The 27,886-nt window shown below is 42.8% G+C and overlaps 1 protein-coding gene across 4 annotated transcripts in view; it reads left to right on the forward strand.

The window, feature by feature from the left end:
* Nucleotides 1-27,886, forward strand: part of SLC25A26 (solute carrier family 25 member 26) — a 142,061-nt gene that overhangs the window by 103,206 nt on the left and 10,969 nt on the right. For all 4 annotated transcript variants that reach the window (XM_052640382.1, XM_052640398.1, XM_052640390.1 and 1 more), the window contains 2 exons: nt 3,855-3,899; nt 27,016-27,085. In XM_052640382.1, the coding sequence (XP_052496342.1) occupies nt 3,855-3,899; nt 27,016-27,085 (115 nt within the window). The remainder of the gene's footprint in view (nt 1-3,854; nt 3,900-27,015; nt 27,086-27,886) is intronic.

Raw genomic sequence — 27,886 nt, forward strand, 5'->3', positions numbered from 1 at the left:
GTTTCTGGTCTTCAGATTCATTTGTCCTTGGTTACCACTGGGCTTGAGTGGAAAAAGCCAGAATATTTAATGGGAGAACTGGCCTTGTTATCTTTGCAACACTAGAATGGAAAACCTGAAATCAAACACAGAAATTTGGACACTGTCTTGCAACAGAAAGGAGTCTCCCCTTTGGGTCACTTGTACAATCCATTGTGTTCTTTGCAGCTTACAATCAGGTCTTTTTTTTTTAAACATGTTGATATTCTATTAATAATTTAGAAGATTATTGAGATACAGAATTCTAGAGCAAATGAGTCTTTAGAAATCATATCCTCATATTCCTTCAGTTATATTGTAAATCACATTATTTGATCAGGACTATAGGGTTATAGGCATTTGTCAGCACTGATTGGCTTCAAGGATAATTCTAGTAGAAACACTTGGTAATAGGTAAAGTGTGCCCATAATGTAATTTTTGTACCTTCTTTATTTCATTAGTAATGCCCAACACTTCCTTCCCCTGTTTACCATTCAGCTTTCACTTTCTCTGCTTCACATGGAATCCTTACATGCACTCTTGTGTAGAATTATTGCTGTGTTTATTACCAGTGGAATCCATGGTGAATTCTAGCAGATTCCCCCCCACCCTACATCTGCCTCTTTGATGGTAGTTGGGTTTACTGCTGCTCACTTATTAGTGCCCTGGGTCTTAACAGCCTTATTCAAACAAAACATCTTAAATGGAGGCATTAAAAAGGTCACAACAGTGAGCCGTTTTTGTAACTTTCGGTGCAATAAAATGGGTATGTGGTGTTTTGGAATACAAGACCTCTGAGTGCAGCTATTCATTTTCTTCATCTATAAAACAGTTTAGAATAACAGCTTACATCTGTTTAGGGTTTAAAATTCCACGTTTTGAAGAAACATCGTTGTTTTGAAACTGCAAACCAGACCTGGGGAGGGAACCCGCGTTCTGCCCGCCCCATGTTCTGGAGTAGTTGGGAGTGTCTGTCTGAGCTGTGGAGCTGTTTGCTGGCAGTACGACTGTAACATGTATGGAGCACATTTCATTATTTCTTCATATTGTAAATGACAAGACACATTCAATATGAATTTGACTTGAAGAACGTTTGAAACATTTTCACACATCAGGAGTTTATCTTATGAAGGATATTTCGTTACCAGAAGTCAAAAATACATTACCTGAGACTGTCAGTTAATCTTGTTTTAGAGTGAAGTTGGGATTTACTGTCGGCTGACTTTTTGAAGTAAACACTTTGTGGAATAGTTTTGGCCATTTCAAATGTGTGATTTCAGAATTACTTCTTTAAATTGAAGTAACAAATTAATGAATAACTCTTAATAGAGAAAAATGGGCAAAATGTCCATCTGTAGTATTCAAAATCTGGTATTTTTATTAAGTACCAAAAAAGTGCCAATAACATGCAAAGTAGTTTTATGGGTTAATTTTAATTAAGAAGTGAGGAAAGCTAGCATGGACCATTGCAATAAGTTATAAGGTGTTTTTCATCTTATAACTGTGACATATGTATGTTCTTGTTAAAGTATAATGTATTTACATTTGGGAGGAGACAGCACAAAGAAGAAAATTAAAATCATCTATAATCCCACTTTTCATACTCTTCATGGAGTTCTCAAGGCAAGAATACTGAAGTGGTTTGCCATTCATGAGAAGGGGGCGACAGAGAATGAGATGGTTGGGTGGCATCACGGACTCAATGGACATGAGTGTGAGCAAGCTCTGAGATAGTGATGGACAGAGAACCCTGGTGTGCTGCAGTTCATGGGGGTCACAGAATCAGACAAGACTTAGTGACTGAACCAAAACAGTAATCCCACTAACTCTTAGTCCTCTTTGACATTTTGTTACATACTATAAATTTTTAAAAATGGTAGTCCAGTGGTTTGCACTCAACACTTCCACTGCAGGGGACCCAGGGTTGATCCCTGGTTGGGGAACTGAGATCCCGCAAGTGTGCAGTACAGCCAAGAAAAGAAAAAGAAAAGTACCGTCAGTTTCTTTGGGTTTTGATAATTTAATTGAAAATATAGCACTCTAGAGTCAGAATGGACAGTGTCAGATGCTTTCATGCTTTGGTAACAAAAACTCAACTGAATTTATCTCCTATTATGGTACTCTGATGTACAGGATGGGGTGCTGCTTAATTATGGAGATGACAGACTTCTCTGAGACTCTCAGTTTCTCAACTTAGTTCAGTGACACAGGCTTTTTTATCTTTATTGTTTTCCTCACTGCCATTTCCTACCTGAATGGACGGCTGACTTTCTTTCTGTGGACACTGTCAAGCCCAGGGCCATTATTTCTTCAAGCAGAGGAAGAAGCTGATGCTAGACTCTTAATTTCTGATTAAATATAAATATTTTAGAAATAAGTTAGCACTCTTAATTCATGGGAAGATAAATACTCATTAATCCCTTCAACACTGTGGTCTACACACACACCCACAGGGACACACACACGCACACGCACACACACACGCACACCCCCGCACACCCACCCCTGTGCCTGTCGCTACTGGTCAGAGTCCACATGCACCCTTCACTGGCAGCTGACCTGGGCACAGAGCAGCAGTACTGGGGCCGTAGTCTGCTTGAGCAGAATCCTCTCTTTCTCAGGACCAGTGCACAGTGTGTGCAGATTACCTAGGCTACTGGGGAGGGTCCCCTGGAGTTCAGGTATTTTTATTTTAGGAATTATGAAGGTGGGGTCCTTTTTTTTTAGAATTTTAGAAGATTTAATTAAAAGCACATGGGTTATACTGAAGGTGAGTTTATATGCAGATAAATCCAGTTTGGATGTCTTTTAGGTAGACTAGTAGTCAGATGGTCTGGGCTTCTTATTTCTTAACACTTTGTCTTTGGGCAAGTTAAACAGCCTCTCTGATGCTCCATCCCTCATCTGTAAAATGGGGATGGTAATGATACCTGTCTCACAGGGTTGTTGTGAGGATTCAGTGAAATCAGAACTATGACGTGCTGATGGACAGTTCCTGGCATGTGAAACGTGCTTGGAAACATTCTAGCTTATCAATACACATCTGATTGTAACTCTTTAAGTGCCATGATTGTCTTCATTGCTAGAGATGACTCTTGCCCCTGATGAAGCTTGAGACTAAATCAGGCTCTCAGGCCGCCTCTGCTCCTGTCTGCTCAGAGCCCTCACTCATCCAGCACGGAGAAGCGTTGCTTCCTTCCCTCGCCTGGGCTCTGGCCCCAGATCCCTCTTCTCAGCTTCCCCCTGCAAGTGGCTCTGCCTGCCTCCTCTTCCCTCTCTGCTGCGATGGCCCTCCATCCACTCTGCTTTCCTTCCTTCCACCCCCTCCATCCCTTCTCTCTCCCTCCTCCTCTTTTCCCCTCTCCCCTTTCTTTCCTGCTCTCCCCTCCTTTCCTCCACTCCTCCTCCTGTCCTGCCTCAGCCCCATTCTCTTTCCCCCTCCCAGTTTCTCTCCAACCCTGACACCTGGCCTGCTGAGGAGTGGACAGCTAGAACTCTAAAGCTGAAAAATGTCATGTCTTTAAAGCTTTATTACCTGTGATGGAAAATATTTATTTTCTTGTTTATTTTTCAGTTGCCAGACTTTCATATTGCACTTCTATTTCAGTTTTAAGAGGCATCATTTTATATCCCTTGTGCTTAAAAAGTCAGTAGATTCTACAAGCAGTTACTGGTTAATTCTGTACTTAAAAATTTGTTTAATGGTAATTTTTTTATGTATATAAATTTAAAATGAAATAATGTTTCTGAATAATAATTAAAAGTTCATATAGTCATGCTAAGCAAACTGATCTTTCTGGCCTAATTTATTTGGTTTTCTTTTTTTTCTCTTCAGATTCCTTTCTCATTGGTCCAGTTTCCCTTGTGGGAGTCCTTAAAAGTAAGTTTCCTGATCCTCATATAAAATCGCTGTCTAATTATAATATATACCCACTAGTTTCAGCGTGGAATACTGGAATATTATATTGATTATTGATTTAAAAACTCAAAATTATTGAGTTGGAAACACTTGGTGAGTGGGATTTACATGCCAGTAAACTTGTTTTGAACTTGTTCAGGTATCTCTGGTGTATGGGAAAGAAGCATATGGTAGGCATAACTGAAATCCTGAGATGTTCAGGAAAACTTGACTTTCCTGTGTGTTGTAGCTCCTTTTCTACCCAGTTAGTTTTATTTTTGTTCGCTGTGTGTGTGTAGAGGTTAAGGAATATCAGTAAGGGTAAATGGAAAAGGAAGGAAAGCCAGGCTCTGAATATTTATAGGCCTCGGACCTCCCCGTCCCCCCCGCCCCCAATCTAGCGGTGGGCGGGAGGGGACGCAGTGGGGGCCCTGGCTTCTGCAGGTCCCTTCTGTCTTCCGTCTTCCGTGCTCACCAGGCTTAGGAACCCTCACTGGGGAGGAGCAGAGTGCAGGGAGTCAGCCGTGAGGAATGTCACGCGAGGTCTAAAAAAACCAGCTAAATGAATGTGTGAAAGCTGTTATTCAAAACATGAAGAGATGTTGTATTTGTTTTTCATCTTCTAGTGCAGTGATTTTGAAAATTGTGGGCCATGCTGTGACTTGTGTGCTTGTTTGCCAGCATTTTAAAGATAACAGTAAAATAGAAAATAATAGCATCTTGTGAGGTAAGGTTAATAAGTCTTATTTTGTCAAACTTCAGGGTTGTGTGCACATATATGCACACGTCTGTGCCCTGGGTTGCAATGTGAAATGTATTTTTCACTGTGGATAATGATCAAAAAAATTTGAAAGCCTTTGTGCAAATGAAAATGGTTTAGAAATGACCAAGCTGTAAAATGGGAAAGTACCTAGGTAGGCATTTGATAATCCAAAAATAAAGGAATAACTCTCATTACTGTATAGCATTAAGAATCATGGCACGCTCAAAGATAAAGTCTTTGGAAGTGTAGCAGTTATTTGGACTCTGAAAAATAGTCTGTTAAGGTCATACACTAAGGATAATAAAATGAGACAAAACGTTACTCATAAAAAATAAGCTCTTCAGTATTTAGTATTGAGAAACACTTCTTATAAGTGGTCTGATTTTTAAGGAGTGATGCAGTTCGTTTAACGTGGGTTTTGGGGTCTTTCATGGTTGGTTGTTTTTGCTTTTACTGTTTTCTGTGTGGCACACGGGGAAAATGAATTTCTCTGGCAGTGTTTCCAGGCGTGATGCAACAGCCATCCAATGAGAAGGTCACATTCCATAAGCATAACAGCTCTCTTTTTTTGTGTGTGACAAAAGAACAACGAAGCAACAGCTGTCCCGAAAACAAGACTCACTTTATTAGTGTTTCAGTAACCAGCATTCACGTGGCTTCTGCACACTCGCTGACATCCCCAGGCCCGGTCTCTGCCTAGGAATGTTTGAGGCCCAAAGAGGGAAAACGCATGGGGCTTATTTCTTTTCAGTACTCAGGACATTTGTAGTATGGTAACTAGTTAAGAAATGTCTAGAATTTTTCAGAGTAATCATAGGTGCCAATGTTGGGCTTTAATACTTTACTTTGAGCTAGTGTTCAGATGCTAAGGTTTTTTTTTTTTTTTTTTCAAGTCAGATGTATTAAGGTATAATCTTCATATAGGAAGCCTCTGTAAGTGTATATTTTTATAGGTTTTGGCAAATAATGAGTACTACCCTAAACATGATATAGAATATTTGTAGGTTTCTCTTTTCCAGAATCTCATATAAATAGAATCACACACTGTGTAGTATTTTGTGCCTAGCTTCTTTCATTTAATGTGATGCTTTTGAGATTCATTTCTGTTTCATCCTGTACTTGTAGTTTGCTCCTTTTCGACACTGAGTATACCTTGTGTGCATATACTATAATTTGCTTAGCCAGTTACTAGTTGATACACCTTTGAGTTGTTTTCAGTTTTTGATGATTATGGATGAAGCTGCTATATATATTTGTGTAAGGATATTTTTGTATGGACATATGTTTTTGTTTCTCTTGGTTAAGTACTGAGAAGTGTGATTGCTCGATCTTACGGAGAATATAAGGTTAAGTTATTAAGAAACTGTCACAGTGTTTTCCAAAGTAGCTGTCGCATTTTTCTAATAATGTATGAGAGTTCCTGTTGCTCTCCACCCATGCCATTGCTGATTATTAAAGTTTGGCCTTTCTGATAGTTGTGTACTGGTGTCTTTATGGCAGGTTTTTGTTTGTGTTTGTTTTTGATTGTTGCCACACCGCTCTGCATGCGGGGTCTTAGTTTCCTGACTAGGGATGGGCTCCATGCCCCCGTAGTGGAAGTGCAGAGCCCTACCCTCTGGACTGGTGGGGAATTCCTCGTTGCAGGTTTTGTTTATTTCGGTTGGGCTGGAGCTTCGGTGTGTGGGGTGCCCCTTCGCTGCGATGCAGGGGCTTCTCACCATGGTGACTTCTCTGTGGAAGCACAGGCTCTCGGTGCACCAGCTTGAGTGGCTGCGGCACACAGGCTTAGCTGCCCGTTGGCTGTGTAATCTTCTCAGGTCAGGGATTGAACCCGTGTCCCCTGTGTTGGTGGATGATTCTTATCCACTGTGCCACCAGGGCGGTTCCCTTGTTGCAGTTTTGATTTGCATTTTTCTCAGGGCTAAATAATGTTCAGCATCTTCTCATATAATGTTTTTTTTTTTTTTACATACATATAATGTGAAATCATAGTGCTTTGTAAAAGTAGGTAATTTTTGGCATTCTTTGATTTTTGTATTTATGATTTTTATCAAGTAAAACTGGCTTCTGCAGCCATGGAGACACTGTATTATATGCAGGAGTTTCTTTCTGTTATGTTTAGGGAGAAATACTGCTCAGGAAGATTTTTCTCAGCAAGGACTTTGGCACATTGTGTGCACATTATGCTGTAAAGTAGTGGGAATCCGAGATGGGGTCTAGCCACCATCACCTTAAACTTACTCTGCCTAAAATTGATGGAATCACCTTCTAAAATCACTTCTTCCTATCTCCTTGATTTCTGTTAATCATACTGCTATTCTCCTGACCCCTTGGTCTCAAATCCCAGATTAAATCTGCTTCTCGGGTTCTATATCACTCACTAAGTTGTGTTCACTAAGATTTTTTGGAACCTGTGGTATCCTTTGTTTTTATCAGATTCTTACTAATTTGTGCCTGAACTAAGTTAACACTCTGATCTATTCTACACACTGAATTTGTGTGATCTTCCTTAAACATCTCTTTGAAGTTCCCAGGAATGTGTAACTTTCTAAAATTCTAAAACATGAAGTTGTTGGCACTCAAGAATATCCACCTTGTGTCCTTAATTGGTTTCTACAGCTCCCTTCCCCAGTAGTTTTTTTCTTTTTTTGCTCTTCCTCCCTTCCTTCCTTTCCTTCTAACCAGAATAGGCTCCTTACGCCCCTTTTCTTTGGCTTCTCTCTCAAATGCCTTTTCACAGATCAAATGCAAATGCGTCTTTTAAAGCCAGCTCAGTTTTTTTCTCCGGCCTGAAGTCTTCCAAGCCAGACCCTGACGACTTATCCGTATATCTAACATCTGTCTGTATTGCTGACTGGTGTTTAATCATGTGCTGTGTTGTGTATAAAATGTCTTAGAGGTGCGCCGTGACGCCTTCTCATAAGGCCCCAGCCCCTTCCACGGATAGAAAAGTGACTGATGCCGTTAGTGTACATGTATCGCCTGCCTCCTGTGAGCTCGACACTGTGCCCTTTCACAGTGGTTCGAGATGACTCAGGTGTGCCTGATGCCCTTGAGGAGCTTGTGGCCTGTCAGAGAAGTGCACACTCACAGATAACCCCGTGGTCAGGTGTCTGTGACTGACACCCACCAAAGGCAGTGTGGGGGGCAGCCCTTCTGACTCCCCGAATCATATCACTGCACTACCTCGTTCTTAGATTTTCTTGATTTTTTTTATAGTTCACATACTTACAGCAAAGATTTAGATGAAAGACTAAACAACATAAAGATGGATTTCCCTGGTGGTTCAGTGGTTAAGACTTCCGCTTCCGACGCAAGGGATGCAGGTTTGATCCCTGGTCAGCGAGCTAAGATCCCACATTCCTTGTGGCCAAAAAAACAGAACATAAAACAAGCAGTGCTGTAAGAAACTTAATAAAGACTTACAAAAAAATAACCATAAAGAGAAGGGGAAGTAAAGGGGCTCAGTCATCGTATCTAGAATCCCCGCACAAATAATTTTCCTTGAAGGTTTATGTTGACTTTGGAACTTTCCGGCAGCCCAACAGGAGGAGGAGTGAGTTAGAGGACATGGTTCTATTACCCAGCAAATGGCCAAAGCGTGCCATTCTACCTTGTTTCTTGGCTTTGGATGCCATGTCGGTGTGGATAACTTGCACGTTGACAGCTCTGTCATGGACCCCCTGCTCTGAGTTACAGCCTCACATGACCGGTGTCCTCGGGGACGTCCCTGTCAAGGTGTCTCAGGGGAAGCGGTTCAGAATACAACACTCGGTTTGTATTCCCCTTTTCCCCAGCCTGTTCCTTCCTAGATGTCCCCTGCTCAGTAAAATAGCACAAATGTCTGTTCCTTGCCAAAGCAGAAACTTGAGAATGACTCCGTGGTTCTCTCTTTCCGTTGTCATCTCAGCCCATCACCAACGCCGCTGTTGGGACCTAAGCCTCTAACTCACCTGCTGTCTGAACTGCTGCGTCGGCCTCTCCGAGGGTCTCCCTGATGGTATTCGTGCTTTTCTAAAATATCCTGTCTTCACGACAGCCAGGATGATCCTTTACAGAAATAGATCTTAGCACTCGCTGCTGAAAGCCTCCAGTGACAGCTCTTTGAGAGAAGAGTAAAATGCAGAGTCTCAGCTGTGGCTGGCGGGGTCCCACGTCCTCTGGGCCCCCTGCCTCGCTGACCTTCCCCCAGCACCCGCCTGCTGCGCGCCCCGCCCGCAGCCCCTCTGGCCTCCCTCTGCTCTGTCTGGGCTTGCCAGGCCGCGCCTCACCAGAGGGCCTTTACGTGTATTGTGCTCTCTGCCAGAAGCGTTCGTTATTCATTCTCCGCTTTGTTCCTGGGTGCCTACTGTGTGCCTAGGGCCTGGGGCCGTGGTGATCTGGAGGGTTGATGGAAATCCCTTCCCTCCTCACTCTGGCTCTTCGCTGGGCTTTCTTGGTGTCCAGATCCTCATTTCCCAGGTCTCAGATCATGTCACCACAGAGAGGCTTTCCTTCCCTGTCCACCCGTCTTTAAAGTAGGACTTTCCCATCTTGCCTGCTCAGTAAACACAGCACCTGTTTATTTCCTTCTTGGCATTTTAATAATTTGTTTATAAGCTATGTTAAATGCTGAGTTTATAAGTTTAATAGTTATGCACGTATTGTCGCTTGAATTCTTATAAGAAACACATTGTGTGTAGAATAGATGTTACATGCCGGGGTGGGTATTGTGCTAAGCGGTATACTGTATATCCCTTAGCCTCTTATTCACATGACATACAGCTCAGGGAAACAGGGCTTGTCGTCATCCCCACTAACACAGAGAAACCGGGTCTCAGAGATTGTATTTCATCTCCCAAACCAGGTCCTTGGTTTTCCACCCAGCACCCTTTCACCATGTTAACATTGTGTCTATTACTACAATTACTAGTAGTCATTAATAGTCATGATAATTAGCATTTATCATAGTTACAGTGTGCCCAGCACTGTGATAGCCACTTTCCATGGATTGTTGTTCAGTCGCACAGTGGTGTCTGACTTTTTGCGACCCCATGGACTGCAGCACACCAGGCTTTCCTGTCCTTCACCATCTCCCCAAGTTTGCTCAAACTCACGTCCATTGAATCGGTTATTCCATCCAACCATCTCATCCTCTGTCAACCCCTTCTCCTCCTGCCTTCAATCTTTCCCAGCATCCGGGTCTTTTCTACTGAGTCAGCTCTCCGCATCAGGTGGCCAAAGTATTGGAGCTTCAACATCAGTCTTTCCAGTGAATAGTCACGGTTGATCTCCTTTAGGATTGACTAGTTTGACCTCCTTGCTCTCCAGGGGACTCTCAAGAGTCTTTCCTAGCACCATGATGAATTTTGACATATTTTTCTATCTATGAAACTTTATAAGGAAAAAAATGAGCATATCCATTGCCCTCTCAGAATTTACTCATGTTTCTCTGAAACCTCTTCCCACTTTTATTTTTCCCCTGCCCCATGGGCAGCAAACACTGATCTTCTCTGTGTCACTGCAGATTAGTTTGCTTTTTCTAGAGTTTTATAAAAATGGGATTGTATAGTATATAACTTTTTTTTTTGGTTCTGCTGCATGGCTTGTGGGATTTGAAAGCATCAGTTCTTTGGTGCTCAGCTTTCTTTATGGTCCCAACTCCCACATCCATACATGACTGCTGGAAAAACTGTAGCTTTGACTATACATACCTTTGTCAGCCAAGTGATGTCTCTGCTTTTTAATATGCTGTCTAGGTTGGTCATAGCTTTTCTTCCAAGGAGCAAGTGTCTTTTAATTTCATGGCTGCAGTCACTGTCCAGAGTGATTTTGGAACCCCAAAAAATAAAGTCTGACACTGTTTCCATTGTTTCCCCATCTGTTTGCCGTGAATTGGCGGGAGCAGATGCCGTGATCTTTGTTTTTTGAATGCTGAGTTTGAAGCCAGATTTTTCACTGTCTTCTTTCACCCTCATCAAGAGGCTCTTTAGTTGCTCCTCACTTTCTGCCACTAGAGTAGTGGCATCTGCATATCTGACTGCACGTATCTGGCTCCGTGGATCATCTCTTGTGAATCTTCATGGTGGTTCCATGAGGTGGGGGCCGTTCTTGTGTGCTTAGTCCCTTGTGCCTAGTCACTCAGTTGTGTACGATTCTTTGTGACTAAATGTAGCCCCTGCCAGGCTCCTCTGTCCATGGGATTCTCCAGGCAAGGATACTGGAGTGGGTTGCCATACCCTCCTCCAGGGGATCTTCCCAACCCAGGGATCAAACCCAGGTTTTCCACATTACAGGCGTGAACCACCAGGGAAACCCAAGAATACTGGAGTGGGTAGCCCTGTCCCTTCTCCAGGGGATCTTCCCAGCCCAGGAATCGAACCAGGGTCTCCTGCATTGCAGGCAGATTCTTTACCGACTGAGCTACCGGGAAAGGCTTTTGGGTGCTGTTACCGTCTTCATTTCACAGATGTGGAAACTGAAGGAGAGTTGGAGTGCTTTGACCAAGGCCTCAGTAATACTCAAGTGTTAAGGGTACATCTGGGATTTGAACCCAGACCGTCTGATTCCAGAATTGGTGTCCTTTAAAAAACTGTTTTAATTGGAATGTAGTTGCTTTGCAGAGTTGTGTTAGTTTCTGCTGTACAGCAAAGTGAACCAGCTGTATGTTTGCATATGTCCCCTGGTTTTTGAATGGCCTTCCCATTTAGGTCCCCACAGAACACTGAGTGAAGTTGCCCTGTGCTGTACAGCAGGCTCTCTCACTGGTTACCTGTTTGATACGTGGTAGTGTACACACGTCATTCCCAGTCTCACAGTTCATCCCACCCCACCTTTCACCACTTGGTGTTCAGACATGTGTTCTCTACATCTGTGTCTCTCTTTCTGCTTTGCAGAAACACCTGTACCGTTTTCTGGATCCTACCCGTATGCATTAATATATGATTTGTCTTTCTATTTCTGACTTCACTGTGTATGACAGCCTCCAGGTTCATCTACATCTCTGCAAATGGCACAGTTTTGTTCCTTTTTATGGCCGAGTAATATTCTGAGTTGATGTTCTTAATCATTTTACACATAATTTTGCACATAGTGCATGATGTCTTTAATAATGTTGTTGCTGTTTCATAGGTTCAGAAGTTGAGGTTGTATTATTAAATCAGCTTATTTCAGGTGTTTGTACAAATTGTGTTAGTTGTTTGACTTGATGATATAAATATGGCTACCATATTTATTAAACCAGTACCACCACCACCCGCAGCATTCCTGGTTATGCTGTACTTGGGCAAGGGTTTAACAGTGTTCATTCAGGAAAGATTCGGCTCTCAGAGACTGACATGGGATGGGGCGGGGGACAGATGGTTTATGGGGATGAGTGGAGCCAGACCACATGTTTCCACGAGCTTGTGTTTTAACTGCATTTTGGAGGAAGAAACTTTGTCTTCTGATCTTTTACGTTTATATTCTTTATAGTTATGTCTTTTACACAGCAGGTGTTCACAGCTATTTACTAATTGTTTGGAGGTTAGCATTCTTTTTCAGGGTCAGTGCAAAGTTGGATAGCTGTATACATGAACTGTTTTATTTATAATTAGTTTCTTTTAGAAGTACAATCAGAGCCATAATGTACAGATGTACTCTTACTGAACCTTAGCCAAACAGTACATGGATTGTGAAAGGATATGATAAAATTTCCTGTAAAGAATGTCAGATTTGTTCTGGTGTCTGAATATGTAAGTGCAGTGTAGACGATTGTTAACAATGCTATCAGGTCTAAGTAGTTGTGCTTCTAGCCACAAGGTGTTATGAAGTTGCAACTCAGTAAGTGGAAGAAACTGCAAGCTTTAACTCAGATGCAACATTTGAAGCAACCTGAAAATAAACTCAGTTTGTGTATGTGAGATTTTCACATTATGCTGCTGATTTTCTAAGATGAAATCATAGCTTTGCAGAAGAAATCAGGGGCCATTGAATTATCATTTCCGTTATACTACAGTGTATAAAACTGTACATTTTATGTCTTGTAAATAGACAGTACTTTATAAAAACGATATTTTATTCAAATTTATAGGTAATAACTTGTTTATTGTTGTTGATTGGTGTTTTAACGATAGTTAAATGTGTATTATCACCCCACCCTCAAGATTCTTCCATACCTTTGGTAATACGAATGAAATGACAGTAATGTGAAGGGTGCTTGTGCTCAGGGTCTCCACTGCCCCCATTTCACGTTGCTGTTGTTCAGTCACCCAGTTACGTCTGACTCTGGGTGACCCATGGACTGTAGCACACCAGGCTTCCCTGTCCTTCACTGTCTCCTGGAGCTTGCTCAACCTCATGTCCATTGAGTCGGTGATGCCGTGCAGCCATCTCACCTGTGTTGTCCCCTTCTCCTCCTGCCCTCTGTTTCGTGAGGCTGGACCATCTGGTGTCTGCACAGACATGCTTGATCAGAACGCAGATTCCTGTGAAGGTTGAGAAGGGAATGATAACAGTAAAAAGATCTGTATGATTTTACCATACTAAACTTGTTTCCTAAACTAAATACAGCATGCCAACATGGAAAGAAGCACTTGAAAATACGAGCAAAATACTTTGTGTCCAGATCACCCACAAAGTCAGAGTTGCCGATTAGGATTTTTAGTAAAATCGAACCCATGTCCCCTTCAGTGTCAGGCAGATTCTTAACCACTGGACCACCAGTGAAGTCCCTATATAATAGAAAATGGAAGCAGGAGTTTGAATTTTGATAAATAAGCAAACAGCAAGTAAAGCATGGCTGCTTGGTTTTCACAAGTCTCACTTAGGTTTATTCATTTAGGGTCTCAAGCTTTGTCATCTCATTTGAGACACCACCACTGTGGTTTTCATATTTGGGCCCCTCTCTGTGCCTTTACAGGAGTTGTCATTAGACCTCAGTGGCAATGGAAATGCTTACTTATGTTTAGAAATTAGGGCAATTAAAAATTTTGATGTTGAGGTCTTTAAAAAGAATTCTCCATTACAAACCCACATTATTTAACTAAATTTTATTGACATCAAACTATAATAACTTGCCTATGGTAGCTTCTCTAGACGGTGAGCTGTGTATCAAGGAAGCGTACAAATGTTGTTTATATACTGTTCTGTCTACAAGACACATGGCTCTGAGGGAACCAGAACAGCCAGGTTCAGCTCCCCCACTTTCTGTCTGACCTCAGGCAACTTACTTGACATTGGTTTGCACCACCCCGCACCTGTGTTTATGGATACTAATACACACCTTTCAAAATCAAGTGAGAAATGTGAAGTCTTTGCATAGTTTCGAGGTACTCAGGAAGTGGCCAGTAATACTGTCAGTCAGTCATTCATACTGTTGGCTGACACTACGTTTTTATTCCATTTTCCACTACTATTAAAGTATTCAAAGTTCATAAACAATAATGCTACATTTCCTGCGAGTAATCTGTCCTGTCCTTCCAGTCAGTTTTTTATTGCTCATGACCCTCTGCTGCCGCTGCTGCTAAGTCACTTCAGTCGTGTCCGACTCTGTGCGACCCCACAGACGGCAGCCCACCAGGCTCCCCCGTCCCTGGGATTCTCCAGGCAACAATACTGGAGTGCGGTGCCACTTCCTTCTCCAATGCAGGAAAGTGAAAAGTGAAAGTGAAGTCGCTCAGTCGTGTCCGACTCTCAGCGCCCCCATGGACCGCAGCCCACCAGGCTCCTCTGGCCATGGGATTCTCCAGGCGAGAGCACTGGAGTGGGGTGCCACTGCCTTCTCTGCATGACCCTCTAGTTCCTCCATAACAAATAAGTAATTTCAAAATAATTAATAATTCATATATAGTACTTTTTACCAGCCAGGTTCTTATTGTTATTCTTGTAGCTTAACGAACTTAGAGTTGCTCTCAGATAAATGATTTGTAAACGCCACGTGGCTTTTTGTGGTGGAGATTTATTTGCTTCTCTTTGGCTGTGCTGGACCTCCGTTACCGCGCAGGCTTTCTCTAGTTGTGGCAAGTGGCGGCTGCTCTCAAGCTGTGCTGCGTGGACTTCTCACTGTGGCGACTTGCTGTGAGTCGTGGGCTCTAGAGCACACAGGCTTCAGCAGCTGTGACTCCCGGGCTCTAGAGCACGGGCTTAGTTGCCCCATGGCATGTGGGATCTTCCCAGCCCAGGGATCGGACCCGCATCTCCTGCCTTGGCAGGTGGATTCTTTACCACTACGTCAGCAGGGAAGCCCCCACAGCACTTTTCTCTTTAGCTTAGTGTCAGTATTCTTTGATTCACTTAATTCTTTATTCTAAAAAATCACACATAATGAAAAATTTTTTTTATTATGGTAAAATTCACATAATAGAAAACATACTGTATTAACCATATTTAGCTGTACAGTTCAGTGGCACTTAAGTACATTCATATTGTTGTACGACTTTCACCATCCATCTCCTGAATTTTTCACCTTCCTAACCTGAAGTGGTCCCATTAATTACTCCCCACCCCCCACCCCTATCCCCAGCATCTATGAGTGTACTTCCTGGCTATGAATTTGACTATTCTAGGTACCTCACGTAAGTGGAATCAAACAGTATTTGTCCGTACCTAAGCCTCTTGATGAAAGTGAAAGAGGAGAGTGAAAAAGTTGTCTTAAAGCTCAACATTCAGAAAATGAAGATCATGGCATCTGGTCCCATCACTTCATGGGAAATAGATGGGGAAACAGTGGAAACAGTGTCAGACATTATTTTGGGGGGCTCCAAAATCACTGCAGATGGTGATTGCAGCCATGAAATTAAAAGACACTTACTCCTTGGAAGGAAAGTTATGACCAACCTAGATAGCATATTGAAAAGTAGAGACATTACTTTACCAACAAAGGTCCGTCTAGTCAAGGGTATGGTTTTTCCAGTGGTCATGTATGGATGTGAGTTGGACTGTGGAGAAAGCTGAGTGCCAAAGAATTGATGCTTTTGAACTGTGGTGTTGGAGAAGACTCTTGAGAGTCCCTTGGACTGTAAGGAGATACAACCAGTCCATCCTAAAGGAGTTCAGTCCTGGATGTTCATTGGAAGGACTGATGCTAAAGCTGAAACTCCAGTACTTTGGTCACCTTATGCGAAGAGTTGACTCATTGGAAAAGACTCTGATGCTGGGAGGGATTGGGGGCAGGAGGAGAAGGGGACAACAGAGGATGAGATGGCTGGATGGCATCACTGACTCGATGAACATGAGTTTGGGTGGACTCCGGGAGTTGGTGATGGACAGGGAGGCCTGGCGTGCTGCGGTTCATGGGGTCACAAAGAGTCGGACATGACTGAGCAACTGAACTGAATTGAATGTGTATTGGTGGAGAAGGCAATGGCACCCCACTCCAGTACCCTTGCTTGGAAAATCCCACGGATGGAGGAGCCTGGTAGGCTATAGTCCTTGGGGTCGCTAAGAGTCGGACACAACTGAGCGACTTCACTTTCACTTTTCACTTTTTTGCATTGGAGAAGGAAATGGCAACCCACTCCAGTGTTCTTGCCTGGAGAATCCCAGGGATGGGGGAGCCTCGTGGGCTGCCGTCTATGGGGCCGCACAGAGTTGGACACAACTGAAGTGACTTAGCAGCAATGTATATTGGGGGCTTCCCTGGTGACTCAGTGGTAGAGAACCCACCTGCCAATATACAAGATGTGGGTTTGATCCCTGGGCTGGGAAGATCCCCTGGAGACGGGAACAGCAGCCCACTCCAGTATTCTTGCTTGGGAAATCCCATAGACAGAGGAGTCTGGTGGGCTGCAGTCCATGGGGTTGCAGAGGAGCCTGACTAGTAACTAAACAACAACAAAATGAATATTGGAATGCATTTTAAAGTTTAAAGTTTAACATATGTCCTATAAACAGATTGTACCTCCCCCCACCCTCCTGTGCTGTACAGCAGGCCTTGCGTTCTACTTAATACACTGTAGTGGACACAGTCAATCCCACTCTCCCAGTCCGTCCCACCCCCTCACCCCCTTGATGTCCGTACGTTTGTGCTCTCCGTCTGTGTCTCTATTCTGCTTTGCAAGTAGGTGTATCAGTACCCTTTTTCTAGATTCCACATAGAAGCGTTAATATATGATGTTAGTTTTTCTCTTCCTGACTTCACTCTGTATGACAGATTCTAGGTCCATTGGTATCTCTGCAAATACAGTTTTGCTCTTTTTGTAGCTGAGTGACATCCCACCGCATGTATCTACCACGTCTTCATCCATTCCTCTTTCGATGGACACTTCGGGTGCTTCCGTGTCCTGGCTGTTGTCAATAGTGCTGCAGCGAACATTGGGGTGCGTGTATCCTTTGGAATTAGGAGTTTCTCTGCATGTCTGCCCAGGAGTGGAATTGCTGGGTCATGTGGTAGTTCTGTGGTTAGTTTTTTAAGGAACTGTTCTCCACAGGGGTCGTGTCAGTTTGCATTCCTATCAACAGTGTAAGAGTGTTCCCTTTTCTTCACACCCTCTCTAGCATTTAGGCGTGTGTAGATTTTTTGATGATGTCTATTCCGATTGGTGTGAGCTGCTACCTCGTGGTTTTGATTTGCATTTCTTTAATAATTGGTGATGGAGAGCATCTTTTCATGGGCCTCTTGGCCATTTGTATGTCGTCTTGGAGAAAAGTCTGCTTAGATCTTCTCCCCATTGTCTGATCAGCTTGTTTGTTTTTTGATATTGAGCTGCATTAGAAAATTCATATTATTTAAAGCACATATTTTTGACATTGACAGTTTGTTCATTCACTTGGTTATTCTGATTATCATTCTAGTAAAAGTTATCATCTGTATATAGAACTATGAAATGTCTTATAGATACCTTTTGTTTGCTTTCAAGACACCTCTAACCTATTGGTGCAAGTTGGAGCATTTATAAACTCTGTCACTACCTGTTTAAACTTTGGTAAGGTGCTTAACTTCTCTGAGCTTCAACTTCCTTGTTTGTGAAATGATTAAATGGCAAATACTTTGGAAGATTGTGGTTAGGATTATGTGAATTAATGTGTGTAAAGTGTTTGGTGCCTGGAGCATAGTAAGTTCTGTGTGAGTGTAGTTCCTGTGGTTCCTGTTATAATGCTCTGTGTTTGCCATGGAAGTTTTTCACTTGAATCTTAATCTTTTGGTTCTAGAGATTTTTTTGTTTATTTATTAGTATCTTTTTCTAATAAAAAATGATTTCTTTTTATGTTTCTAGGCTAAGTTATTCTGCCTAGGTGATAGTGGAAAGTTATGCTTATCTTTGGAGATTCTATTTTTAAATTGTGTCTTCAGCCATCTGGGTCTATTTTGATCCAGTGGTCCCCCCCCCGCCCCCCCTTGGCAACCATTTTTTTTCTCCCCTAGATTCTAGCAGCCACCTCTGTGAGGCCTTCCTCTTATCACCTCCTCTGTCCTCATTGTGCCCTCATCAAATATTAGACCTGGAGGCTGCTATTTTTTTCCCCCTGACTCTACACTGCCTGAAACCTAGTAGGTATTGAGTAAATGCTCAATTTATGAGTTATATAGTGTCTCTGATTTTTCTTCTCCTGTATGACATGTAATACACACCTTATTATTTGTTCTTTATTACTAGCTATTTTAGGCCTTCCCAGGTGGCTCAGTGGTAAATAATCCACCTGCCAGTGCAGGAGATGCAGGGGACGCAGGTTCGACCCCTGGGTCAGGAAGATCTCCTGGAGGAGGAGCGTACTTGCCTGGGAGATCTGGTGGTCAGCGGAGCCATGTGGGCTGCAGTGCATGGGGGCGCAGAGAGTCTGCCACGACTGCAGCCGAGCACATGCACTTGACTTGCAAACTCAGCATTATCTGTAGCGCTTTAAGTCTGCCTGGAGTAACCTCTGTGGAATCCTTGCAGGTTCTAGCAGAAACTGAAGATGCCTCTCAGTCATTTCCAGAATGACCATTGATATTTTACATTTTGTGTCCGTTTCCTGAAAACTCGGCAAAGTATAGTGTTCAAGTTGGCGTTGCTGCTGCTAAGTCACTTCAGTCGTGTCCGACTCTGTGCAGCCCCATAGACGGCAGCCCACCAGGCTCTCCCATCCCTGGGATTCTCCAGGCAAGAACACTGGAGTGGGTTGCCATTTCCTTCTCCAATGCAAGAAAGTGAAAAGTGAAAGTGAAATTGCTCAGTCGTGTCCGACTCTTAGCGACCCCATGGACTGCAGCCTACCAGGCTCCTCCGTCCATGGGATTTTCCAGGCAAGAGTACTGGAGTGGGGTGCCATTGCCTTCTCCAAATTGGCATTAGCCTGATAAAATAAACATTTTGCCACCTTTAAAGTAAAAAGTTGTGACTTCCCTGGCTATCCAGTGATTAAGATTCTGCTTTCCAAACAGGGGGCATTGGTTTGATCCCTGGTTGGCAAACCTAAGGTTCCGTATGCTGTGGAGTGTGGCCAAAAATTGAAAAAAGATAAACATAAAAAGTTGCTGTTCTCCTGATTTGGTCCTTATGCTGTCTCCAGTACTTGTAAGAGCTCTGGAGAAAATGTTTTTTACAAAAGCACAGAGATATCTATACTTGGAAACATTAGAACATTTACAGAAAAATACCAGAAACTCTGCTTAGTGGCAAGACTATCTTTAGAAAGCTGTTTTTGATCAAACTTTCTCTTTTTAGTTAATCTACTGCCACAAGTAGAAATCTATTTGATTAGCTTTACTCTTAGTCCAGTGATTTCAATAAACATGCTTTCCAAGTAACCAATCTCGTTAGTTAGGTGGAAGGAAATGTTGGCGCTCTGACACTGTGCACTATTATACGTCTGATTTGTTAGGCAGGTTACATAGTTAGCCGTCTGACTGAAGAAACGCTGTTAAAGCTGACAGAGATACAGATGCCTTGGTTTGCTTACATGGTGTCTGTTCCATTTCTGTAGCAGCTTTCTCAGCCTTCCAAGTGTATTTTCAGTAGAGAATTGTTGAAGTAGGAAGGTAGTACTAAGTTAGCTGTTGTTTAGCTGTGTGTGTGTGTGTGTGTGTGTATTAGGAGGATGGGCGCTTTACAGTGTGGCGGTAGTTTCTGACGTACAGCACCGTGACTAAGCGATGGGCCTCTGAGCCCCCCTCGGGGTCGTCGCAGAGTGCTGAGTAGGGCCCCTGGGCGCCAGGAGCTGTCTGTCTCACGCGTGGTGGTGTATATGTGTGTGTGTATATTTAGAGGCAGCTCGCCAGCAGCATCTGTCCCACGTGCGGTGGTATATCTGTGTGTGTGTGTATATTTAGAGGCAGCTCGCCAGCAGCTGTCTGTCTCACGCACGGTGGTGTATATGTGTGTGTGTATATTTAGAGGCAGCTCGCCAGCAGCTGTCTGTCTCACGTGTGGTAGTGTATATGTGTGTGTGTGTATATTTAGAGGCAGCTCGCCAGCAGCATCTGTCCCACGTGTGGTGGTGTATGTGTGTGTGTGTATATTTAGAGGCAGCTCACCAGCAGCTGTCTGTCTCACACGTGGTGGTATATCTGTGTGTGTGTATATTTAGAGGCAGCTCGCCAGCAGCTGTCTGTCTTACGCGTGGTGGTGTATGTGCGTGTGTGTATATTTAGAGGCAGCTCGCCAGCAGCTGTCTGTCTCACGCGCGGTGGTATATCTGTGTGTGTGTATATTTAGAGGCAGCTCGCCAGCAGCATCTGTCCCACGCGTGGTGGTGTATGTGTGTGTGTGTATATTTAGAGGCAGCTCGCCAGCAGCATCTGTCTCACGCGCGGTGGTATATCTGTGTGTGTGTGTATATTTAGAGGCAGCTCGCCAGCAGCTGTCTGTCTCACGCGCGGTGGTATATCTGTGTGTGTGTATATTTAGAGGCAGCTCGCCAGCAGCTGTCTGTCTCACGCGCGGTGGTATATCTGTGTGTGTGTATATTTAGAGGCAGCTCGCCAGCAGCTGTCTGTCTCACGCACGGTGGTGTATCTGTGTGTGTGTGTATATTTAGAGGCAGCTCGCCAGCAGCATCTGTCCCACGTGTGGTGGTATATCTGTGTGTGTGTATATTTAGAGGCAGCTCGCCAGCAGCATCTGTCCCACGTGTGGTGGTATATCTGTGTGTGTGTATATTTAGAGGCAGCTCGCCAGCAGCATCTGTCTCATGCGCGGTGGTATATCTGTGTGTGTGTATATTTAGAGGCAGCTCGCCAGCAGCATCTGTCTCACGCGCGGTGGTATATCTGTGTGTGTGTATATTTAGAGGCAGCTCGCCAGCAGCGTTTGTCTCACGCGCAGTGGTGCACATGTGCGTGCTGCTCTTGCAGTTCGTCCCAGCCTTGCCCTCCCCCGACCTGTGTCTGCATGTCCATTCGCTGTATCTGCGTCTGTATTCCTGCCCTGCATATAGCTTCGCCTGTACCATTTTCCTGAATTTCCTCTATGCTCAGTAACATATGATACTTGTTTTTCTCTTACTTCGCTCTATGAAGGATGCTAGGTCCATTCTTTTCACTACAGACAGCCCAGTTTCATTCCTCTCTCATATTGTTGTTCTTCAGTCGCTCAGTCGTGTCCGGCTCTTTGCGACCCCATGGACTGCAGCACACCAGGCTTCTCTGTCCTTCACCAATTCCTGGAGCCTGTTCAAACTCATGTCCGTTCAGTTGATGCCATCTAGCCATCTCATCCTCTTTCGTCCCCTTCTCCTCCTGCCTTCATTCTTTCCCAGCATCAGAGTCTTTTCCCGTGAGTTGGCTCTTTGCATCAGGTAGCCAAAAAATATTAGCGCTTCAGCTTCAGCATCAGTCCTTCCAGTGAGGATTCAGGTTTGATTTCCTGACTGGGTTGATCTGCTTGCTGTGCAAGGGACTCTCAAGGGTCTTCTCCAGACAACAGTTCGAAGGCTTCCATTCTTTGGCCACTTGAGCATTCCATTCTTTTGGCATTTTTATTGTCCAGTTCTCACATCCATACATGACTACTGGAAAAAGCATAGCTTTGACACTATGGGCCTTTGTTAGCAAAGTAATGTCTCTGCTTTTTAATATGCTGTCTAGGATTGTCATAGCTCTTCTTCCAAGGAGCAAGCGTCTTTTAATTTCATGGCTGCAGTCATCGTCCACAGTGATTTTGGAGCCCAAGAAGATAAAGTCTCTCACTGTTTCCACTGTTTCCCCATCTATTTGCCATGAAGTGATGGGACCAGATGCCATGATCTTTGTTTTTTGAATGTTGAGCTTTAAGCCAGACTTTTCACTCTCCTCTTTCACCCTCATCAACAGGCTCTTCAGTTCCTTTTCTGTTGCTGCCATTAGGGTGATTTCATTTACCTGTCTGAGGTTAGTGATATTTCTCCCGGCAATCTTGATTCCAGCTTGTGCTTCATCCAGCCTGGCATTTCGCATGATGGACTCTGCAGACAAGTTAAATAAGCAGGGTGACATATACAGGCTTGATGTACTCCTTTCCCAGTTTGGAACCAGTCTGTTGTTCCATGTCCAGTTCTAACTGTTGCTTCCTGACCTGCATACAGATTTCTCAGGAGGCAGGTCAAGTGGTCTGGTATTCCCATCTCTTGAAGAATTTTCAGTTTATTGTGATCTTTGCAGTCAAAGGCTTTAGCATAGTCTGAAATACATGTCCTGGAATTCTCTGACTTTTTCTATGACCAATGGATGTTGGCAATTTGATCTGTGGTTCTTCTGCCTTTTTTAAATCCAGCTTGTACATCTGGAAGTTCTTCATTCACATACTGTTGAAGCCTAGCTTGAAGGATTTTGAGCATTACTTTGCTAGCATGTGAAATGAGTGCAATTGTGTGGTAGTTTGAACATTCTTTGGCATTGCACTTCTCTGGAATTGTAATGAAAACTGACCTTTTCCAGTCCTGTGGCCACTGCTGAGTTTTCCAAATTTGCTGGCATATTGAGTGCAGCACTTCTGCAGCATCATCTTTTAGGATTTGAAACAGCTCAGACTGAAATTCCATCACCTCCACTAGCTTTGTTCGTAGTGATGCTTCCTAAGGCCCACTTGACTTCGCACTTCAGGATGTCTGGCTCTAGGTGAGTGATCACACCATCATGGTTATCTGGGTCATGAAGATCTTTTTTGTATAGTTCTTCTGTGTAGTCTTGTCATCTCTTCTTAATATCTTCTTTTTCTGTTAGGCCCATGCTGGTTTTGTTCTTCATTGCACCCTTAGTATCTCTTAATACTCTTGAGGAGATCTCTGGTCTTCCGTATTCTTTTGTTTTCCTCTGTTTCTTTGCATTGTTTGCTTTAAAAGACTTTCTTATCTCTGCTTGCTGTTCTCTGGAACTCTGCATTCAGATGGGTATATCTTTCCTTTTTCTCCTTTGCCTTTCAATTCTCTTCTTTTCTCAGCTATTTGTAAGGCCTCCGCAGACAACCATTTTGCCTTTTTGCATCTCTTTTTCTTGGGGATGGTTTTGATCACCACGTCCTGTGCAATGTTAGGAACATTCGTCTATAGTTCTTTGGGCACTCTATCAGATCTAATTCCTTGAATCTATTTGTCACTTCCACTGTCTAATCATAATGGATTTGATTTAGGTCATACCTGAATAGCCTAGTGGTTTTCCTTACATTCTTAAATTTAAGTCTGAATTTTGCAATAAGGAGTTCATGATCTGAGCCACAATCAGCACCTGGTCTTATTTTTGCTGACTGTATGGGGCTTCTCCATCTGTACAATCTCCCATGTGTATGGCTACAAAGAATATAATGAATCTGATTTCAGTATTGACCATTTGGTGACATCCATGTGTAGAGTTGTCTCTTGTGTTGTTGGAAGAGGGTGTTTGCTGTGACCAGTGCATTCTCTTGGCAAAACTCAGTCTCAGCCTTTGCCCTGCTTCATTTTGTATTCCAATCTTCTATGATGAAAAGGACATCTTTTTGTGGTGTTAGTTCTAGAAGGTCTTGTAGGACATCATAAAACCATTCAACTTCAGCTTCTTTGGCATTAGTGTTTGGGGCCTAGACTTGAATTATGTGCTATTGAATGATTTGCCTTGGAAATGAACAGAGATTGTTCCTTTTGTTTTTTGAGTTTGTACCCAAGTACTGCATTTCGGACTCTTGTTGACTACGAGGAGTAGTCCATTTCTTCTAAGAGATTCTTGCCTACAATCATAGATATAATGGTCATTTGAGTTAAATTCACCCATTCCAGTCCATTTTAGTTCACTGATTGCTAGAATGTTGATGGTTCACTCTTTCCATCTCCTTTTTGACCACTTCCAATTGACCTTGTTTCATGGACCTAACGTTGCAGGTTCCTAAACAGTATTGTTCTTGACAGCATCAGACTTTACTTTCACCACCAGACACATCCACAGCTGGGCATTATTTCCCCTTTGGCTCAGCATCTTTGTTCCTTCTCGAGTTGGAGAGCCAGACACAGTGTAGCAACTGAACAGCAGTGTTCATTCTGTGCACGCACCCCATCTTTATCTGTGGATGGACATTTAGGTTGCTTCCAGGTCTTTAGCTCTTGTAAATAGTGCTACAGTGAACACTGGGTTGCATAAGTCATTTTGAATTATGGGTTTCTCAGAGTATATGCCCAGTAGTGGGATTGCTGGTAGTTCTGGTTTTAACTTTTTAAGGAACCTCCATACTCTTCTTCATCGTGGCTGTATGAATTTACATTCCCACCAGCACTGCAAGAGGGTTCCTTTTTCTCCATATCCTCTGCAGCACTTAGGGATTTGTAGATTTTTAATTTCGAAGTGAAGTTTATTGGTTTAATTTTATTTTCAGTTACTGTGAGTCTTTGTTGCTGCGAGTGGTCTTTCTCTAATTGCAGTGAGCAGGGCCTGCTCTTCACGGTCATGGGCTTCTCGTTGTGGTGGCCTCTCTCGCTGTGGATCATAGCTTCCAGGTGCACAGGCTTCATTATTTGCAGAACTCTGGCTGAGTAGTTGTGGCACACGGGCTTAGTTGCCCCAGGGCATGTGGGATGCACACCCATGTACTCTGCATTGGGAGGGGGGTTCTTAGCCACTGTTTCACCATGGAAGTCCAGGTTTGTACATTTTTTGATGATGGCTATTTGGTGGTATCCTGTTGTAGTTTGATTTGCATTTCTCTAATAATGAGCAGTGGTGAGCATCCTTTCATGTTCATTGACCATCCATATGTCTTCTTTGGAAAAATTTCTGTTTAGGCTTTGTGCCCATTTTTTGACTGAGTTATTATTATTATTGTTATTATTTCTGACATAGAGCTGAATGAACTGCTTCTGTATTTTGGAGATTAATCCTTTGTCTGTTCCTTCATTTGCAAATATGTTCTCCCTTTCTGTGGGTTGTCCTTTCATCTTGTTGATGGTTTCCTTTGCTATGCAAAAGCTTTTAAGTTTAACTAGGTCCCATTTGTTAGTGGTGGTATATTTGATCATCTATGAAAATGTCACACCACCATTGACAGGATATTATATATACCGTTCTAACCATTGTAATGAATATATTTAAGAGGTCTTATTTCTGATATTCTTTGTCTTTATCACGGTACTTGCCATTATGCTAGACGCCCAAAGCAGTTCAGTAAGGCAAGAAAAATAAAAGGCAGTAATTAAGAAAGAACTGTCAAAACTCAGTAATTACAAAACAGACAACCCAATAAAAATGTGCAAAACATTTGAATAGACACTTCATAAAGAAGATATTTTATGGATGGTAAAAAAATTACATGAAAAGGAGCTCAGCATTATTAGGGAAATACATATTGAAACCACAGTGAAATACTACTGCATATGAATTAAAATGGTAAAATACTAAAAATACTGACAATACCAGATATTGGAAAAGATGTAAAGAAACTGGTCTAAATGTAAAATGGTACAACAGTTTCTAAAACAATTGGTTAGTCTCTTAAAAAGTGTACCTGCATACATCTGCCAGGTGGTTCAGTTACTTCACTCCTGGGTATTTTTCCAGGAGAAATGAAGGCATCTGTCCACATGAAGTCATAAATATAAACGTTCTGAACAGTTTTATTCGTAGTAGCCCCAAACTGGAAAAATCGCAAAGGTCCATCAGCAGGCAGATACGCAGACCAATAATGATGCATCTATACAATGGACTGTCATTTAACCAAAAAAGAGGAACAGATGATCGACACCCACATTAACATGAGCGAATCATACAAGGAATCTGAAGCGAAGAAGCTGTGTTAAAAAGTTAATGTGTAATTACATTTATATAAAACTCCAGGAAAGGCAAACTAATCTATAGGGATCGATCAGATTGTCTAAGGTTTCGTCAGGAAAGGGGGATGACAGAGGGACAGCAAAGCTTTTTGGGTGATCGTTATCTTAATCATGACGATGTCTCGTGTATGTGTATCAGAAGTTACTGTATCACCTGCTTGAAATACATGTAGTTTATTGGGTATCATTTATACCTCAAGAAAGCTAAAAACAAAAATAAATAGTGTAGGCTCTGCTGTTAGAAAGCCTGGATAAAACGAGACTAGCAACAGGACCCGACTCTTAGGATTGTTATGAGGACTGTGGGTGTTTGGTTTTTTTTTTTTCGGTATGTTTGTTTGGTTTAGTTTTGGTTTGTTTTGTTTTTTAAAATATTTATTTAGCTGTATTGGGGGGTCTTCACTGGGTCATGTGGAGATCTTTCCTGTGGATTGTCTAGTGGCTTGGGGCTTAGTTCCCTGACTAGGGATCAAACCCACATCCCCTGCAGTGCAAAGCAGATTCTTAACCACTGGATCACCAGGGAAGTCTCGGGTTTTGATGAGTGTTCAGAGGCTGAACCAGGGCCTGACTCTCTCTTCACCATTTGAAATGACTGTATCTCATTTTCTAGTGTATCATAAACTCTCAGCAAGCAAGGCACCACACCCCTGCCATCGTCTTGCCTAGTTTGAAACTCAGCATGAGTTTTATGTTACACATATTACACAGAGTGGTGTGAAAGCGTTTTGAGGAACTTTACATTGTTTAGTAATAGAATCAGTATCCTTCAGACATGTACAGCATGGCTAAAGACTGAAAACAGAACTGTGGAATTTGGTATACACTGCTTTGGACTAATCTGTGTATTATGGTATTTACATGTTTAGAGTTATATGGGAGGTATTTTAAATGTTACATTGTCTTAAAGGTGTTTTTATGTTATATGTAAATGTGTATATATGTGTATGTGTATCACACGTATTCTCTGACAATGGTTTCCTTTGGGCTCGCTAATGTCCCTGTCCCCCTGGTTTCTTTGACTTATTTTAGAAGGCCGTTAAGTCCTTGGGAAAATCACTTATGTCATCAGTGAGGAATGCCACCAAAATAGCTTCTCACTTAAGTTCCCATCCCCAGAGCTAACCCACAGGAGGTTCTGATGAATTCAGATATTCAGTAACGTGTATTTTTCTTTCTCCTTTACCACAGGCCCTCTGGTCCTGGAGGCAAGGTCATGTGGTGGATTGTTGGCAGTCAGCAGTCTGTGGAGCTTTTGCAGGTGCAAAGGATTATATTATACTGGGAAAGACCAAGAAGGGGGAGAAAAATGTGAAAATATTAACTATGCAAAAACAACATTCTTCAGAAATTCCAGATTGTTTAGAAGAAGAGAGTTCCACTAGTTTGAGAAAAGAGTGTCTGGGTGGGTGTTGTTGGGGGAGGAACTCCGGCTAAAAAGGTGTCTGTCTGAAAGACAGCCAATTTGTTTTTGACAAATTTTTCATTTTCTTTTTATTAAAGCCTTCACTCAGGCCCTTGGATTATCTTGAAGATGACTTAGCAAGGGCTCTCTGCGCAGAGCCGAGCTGTGGGTGCAGGGCCCCCAGTGCAGCTGTCTGCCTCGAGCACTTCTTGGGGGGCTTCGGCAAATTCTGCAGGAGGCAGTGATTCACGGTCCGTGTGACATGTTTGACAGCCTCGTAGATTAACTAGTGTCAGGAGAGCAGAGGCTGCCCCACAACTTACCGAAGGCTAAACTGCACGGTGTAGAAAATACCGAGATCTAAACATCTGGGCGTTTTGCTAGACATTAAACAAAGAGCAGAGTGACAGTATGCAATGTCGTGCTCTCCATCACTCTGTCATACGCATTTTCTAGTGAGGTTTTAGGGAGAATGCAAAAACTGGAACCAATCTAGTAAGTGAGAGGTGTAACAGTCTGAGAGAGAAAGGCATTTTGTTCTTGCAAATAAAGGTAAGTGAGAATTATGGTTGAAATGAATTGAAACGGAGATTTGCCAGAAAACTATGAACTGTTGGTTTTGATGCAAACCCCATAAACTGACAGCTACTTGGGCTT

This window comes from Budorcas taxicolor, chromosome 1, assembly GCF_023091745.1.
Source record: "Budorcas taxicolor isolate Tak-1 chromosome 1, Takin1.1, whole genome shotgun sequence".
Classification (NCBI taxonomy): domain Eukaryota; kingdom Metazoa; phylum Chordata; class Mammalia; order Artiodactyla; family Bovidae; genus Budorcas; species Budorcas taxicolor.